This window comes from Buceros rhinoceros, unplaced genomic scaffold (assembly GCF_000710305.1).
Source record: "Buceros rhinoceros silvestris isolate BGI_N320 unplaced genomic scaffold, ASM71030v1 scaffold13153, whole genome shotgun sequence".
Taxonomy (NCBI): Eukaryota; Metazoa; Chordata; class Aves; order Bucerotiformes; family Bucerotidae; genus Buceros; species Buceros rhinoceros.
Window position 1 is genome coordinate 20,042 of NW_010401863.1, and position 3,536 is coordinate 23,577.

Here is a 3,536-nt window from a genome sequence, read left to right on the forward strand (position 1 = left end):
GGGGCCTGGCGGAGAAAGCAGTGCTGGGGTCCCAGATGCAGGCTGGTGGGTGCGGTGGGGTGGAACCACAGAGAGGGAGAGGGATGGACATGGCACGAAGGGGACCTATGGACGGGAGGGCAAAGGGCGTCGGGGAGGCAGGAACTCTCCGATGTACGTTGCCACCCCACTGCGAGATCAGTGACATGATTACCGGTGACACAGGGACATACCAGATCACCTGGCACCCAGGACTGGACACCGAGAAGAGACGAGACCTCGGCATCGCTTACCAGGCACATCTGGTATTCAAGGCGCTTCCGAGCATCATCGCTGGGTTTCTTCTTGCGGAAGAAGAGGGGCATCTTCAGCGCTGGCTACAGCTCTGTCTCAGTGGCACAAATGATCAGCGTAAAGGCAGAGCGCTCCGGGAGTACGTGTTCATGGCGGAGCCTGGACTGTGCTCTAGTAAGTGGGGGGAAAAAAAGAATAAAGAAAATAAACCTCTCAGCAATTGTCTTTGTTTAAGGCCTTCTGTGGCTTGATCCAACAGGCAGATGCAAGTGTTAACAGGAGCTGCTCTGTCCCCGAGATTGGTGACTGTCTTGGTCATCCCTGTGCAAGATGCATTAGAAGAAGCTGGAACACGTACAGAGAAAGGCTGCTGAGTGATCAGGGAGACCTAGGACAGGGATTAAAAAAGCTGTAACTATCCAGAGATCAAGCACCAGGGACAAAACCCAAACTATTTAAACTCAAAGTCAGTCCTGGCACAATAATAAGCAACTGTAAAGTGTTCTAGAGTCAAGCGAGGCCAGACACGTGAAACACTCCCAACCCTGAGAGCAGTGCAGCAACCTCCCCTGCCCGGGCAGGTGAGAATGAACCAGACCCCAGCACAGTTCAAAACACAGGGAACTGTTCGGAAGGACTTGGAGACTCCAGAGCACGTCACGCAGCCTGTCCCAGCTGCTTCCCGGGACATCGCGGGGACCCCAGACACACACTGGCAGCGGGACACCCAAGCTCAGCTTTGCTTCTCAGCTTTAGGCGTTGTCTCAAGTTAACAGACACTGGATTCATTCGATTTCAAGGCAGCAGCAGAGTCTCACAGGAACACTTTCCCTATTTTAATCACACAGGGAGATGAAGAGATTCTGCTTAAACGCTTCACCGTTTAAAGTTGGGTTTTTAATGGGCTTATAAAGCCAAATGAATTTCCACCAGCCTAATAACCACCTGCCAAGCTGGAAGAGCCTCACTGCAGAAAAGCTCCAGCTGCAAAGCAGACCCTCGCTGCTGCCCAGCCACGTGCCGGGGTGCGCCGTCTGCCCCCCCCCAGGCGAGTAGGAGCTTCTCCCAGGCTGTGTCCCCCCAGGTCAGACTGCCACGCTCCATCCGGCCCTTACGGGGCAGCCAGGCCACCTGGGTCACCCCAGGCCTGAGAGCTGGAGGATGGTTTTGTTAATTCAGCTGGACTGATCAAAGACACCGGACTGATCAAAGACACCGGGTGATTCACGTGTAAAGGAGCAGAGAGAGCAAGGAGTGGATGGCCACAAGACGACTGGTGACATCAGGACTGGGAGTGGGTGAAGGGGAGACAGGAACCAGCCAGCTCTGGAAGAGAACTCTGAGTCAGGGAAAAATAGGGCAGAAAGCCAAGGCTGGACAAGGAATGGGGAGACAGCTGGTAATGAACTGGGTACCAGTTGGGATGCTGGGAAAAGAGAGATGGGGACCGGCTGAGCAACAGATCCAGGAGAAAAAGGGGCTCATCTGAGGGTGGTGAGAGCAGGGAGCAAAGACTGGCACTGCAGAGTCTGAGCTGGGGCTGCTGGTGGACGAGGGCTCACAAAGGGAGGTGGTGCAGGAGGGGCTGAGTCTGGCTTGGTGACAAGACTGGGGTAAGATGGGAGAAGAGCAGAGAGCAACAGTGAGCCTGAAAATGGGAGACTTGAACTGGCCAGGAAGAAGTTTCAGGGCTCACAAGGAACATCGGGAGCTGTGATCAGCTGAACAGCAAAGAGGGTGGCCCAGGCGGGAGCTGCAGCTGCCCCAAGTCCAAATCGAGACCCACACCACAAAGCTCGCACTGGAAGTTTCACTTCTTTAACCACTGTTTTAATAAACACAAGGTTAGAAACAACACAGAAGAGTCAAACCTTCACCAGTTCGCCAATACATTCACCAGTAAACGGCTCAGCTGTCCAGTGTGGGAAATTCAGCCCTCAGGGAAGCTCGTGTTGTACATAAAAGAGATGGTTCTTGGCCAGCTCTGAGTCTACAAATTGGTCCTAAACTACACCAAAAAGTACATACCCACGGGACACCTCCTGTGGAGTGGGTTGGGACATACCCACGGGACACCTCCAGAGATGTTCCCTGGGCACGGAGCTCTCGGCAGAAAACTGGCAGAGCTCTAAGCAGAGAAATTCTCCATGTAAAAGCAAAACAAAACTTGGGTCTAAATGCATGCAGGCAAGGACTACCCTTCACTTCACTCCAGAAACGAGGAGGCTGGAGGTCCTGCTTTGCTGTGCTGCTGTCGTACCGCTGCACTGGAAGGAGCTCCACACACAGCAGAAGGTGCTGCAGACACACTCCTGCCGCGCGGCAGAACCGCACCCAAACGGTTCCGCGGCTCCTCCCTGCCAGCCCACTCCAGCATCTTCGAGTTCAGGCACCTGAAAGGCCCCTCGGACTCGCCTCCCCCACAAGGGGTAAGAGCAACAGCTCAGAAGATGAAGCAAGAAGGAAAGTTCATTGCCAGGAGCTACGGTCTGGAAGGGCAGGAAAGCAGCTGAGAGCCACGAGCAAGGGCCGGAGAGCGCGGGCAGGGACGGAGGGAAGTGTGAAGATGAGATGCTACAAGGACACGGGAGCCTGCAGCAAGACATCCACGGATCTGCTGAACGTGCTCAACCCTTTGCTGAGGATTTATGAGCCCCTTGTCACATCCTACCGCTCCCTGCCGCAGCCAGACGGCTGCTGTTAGTCGTGTGGACAGTGGGAAATCGGGAACATCACACAGACCCGGAGGCTGAAGGACAGACAGCGGAACAGGGGAAGAATCTTATCGGTGGTCGAAAGATGAGGGATCAGAGACATGCTGGGTGGATTGAACAGCCTTTAAATGTCAAAACTTGCCTTACAGAAAAGGCACGTCGAACCCGCACCCCGCAAAGCCGTGCCCTGCTCTCCGTGGCTGAGCACCTCCAGTCTGAGGCGAGAGCAGCTCTCAGCAGTTAATAACGAGAAGGGCCTTTGGCGTGACTATGTGACATCATGTTTATTTGTTAAGGTACAGCAAGCACCTGGGACAGCACCCACCCGGCAGTCAGGCAGCGAACACTGCGTCCCTGCGGATGCCAGTGGCTGGTCTGGCAGGCACGCACGTCCCCCAGGCGGTTTCATCTGCGGCTGTTTGCATGCTGAGAGCAAAAGAAAAACAAGCCCCGTGGCTGTATAAAACGACCCAGACCCCGAATTTTAAAGCATTCCAGCCATCCTCAACACGGCACAGCTCCGTAAGAGATGAGACGGGGGCTGGAAAG

The 3,536-nt window shown here is 54.8% G+C and overlaps 1 protein-coding gene across 1 annotated transcript in view; it reads right to left on the reverse strand.

Moving 5' to 3' along the window:
- Window positions 1–344, reverse strand: part of LRSAM1 (leucine rich repeat and sterile alpha motif containing 1) — a gene marked incomplete at its 3' end in the record, with an annotated part of 20,333 nt that extends 19,989 nt beyond the window's left edge. Inside the window, exon 1 of the mRNA XM_010132424.1 lies at window positions 273–344. Within this exon, the coding sequence (XP_010130726.1) occupies window positions 273–344 (72 nt within the window). The remainder of the gene's footprint in view (window positions 1–272) is intronic.
- Window positions 345–3,536: the final 3,192 nt, after the last annotated feature.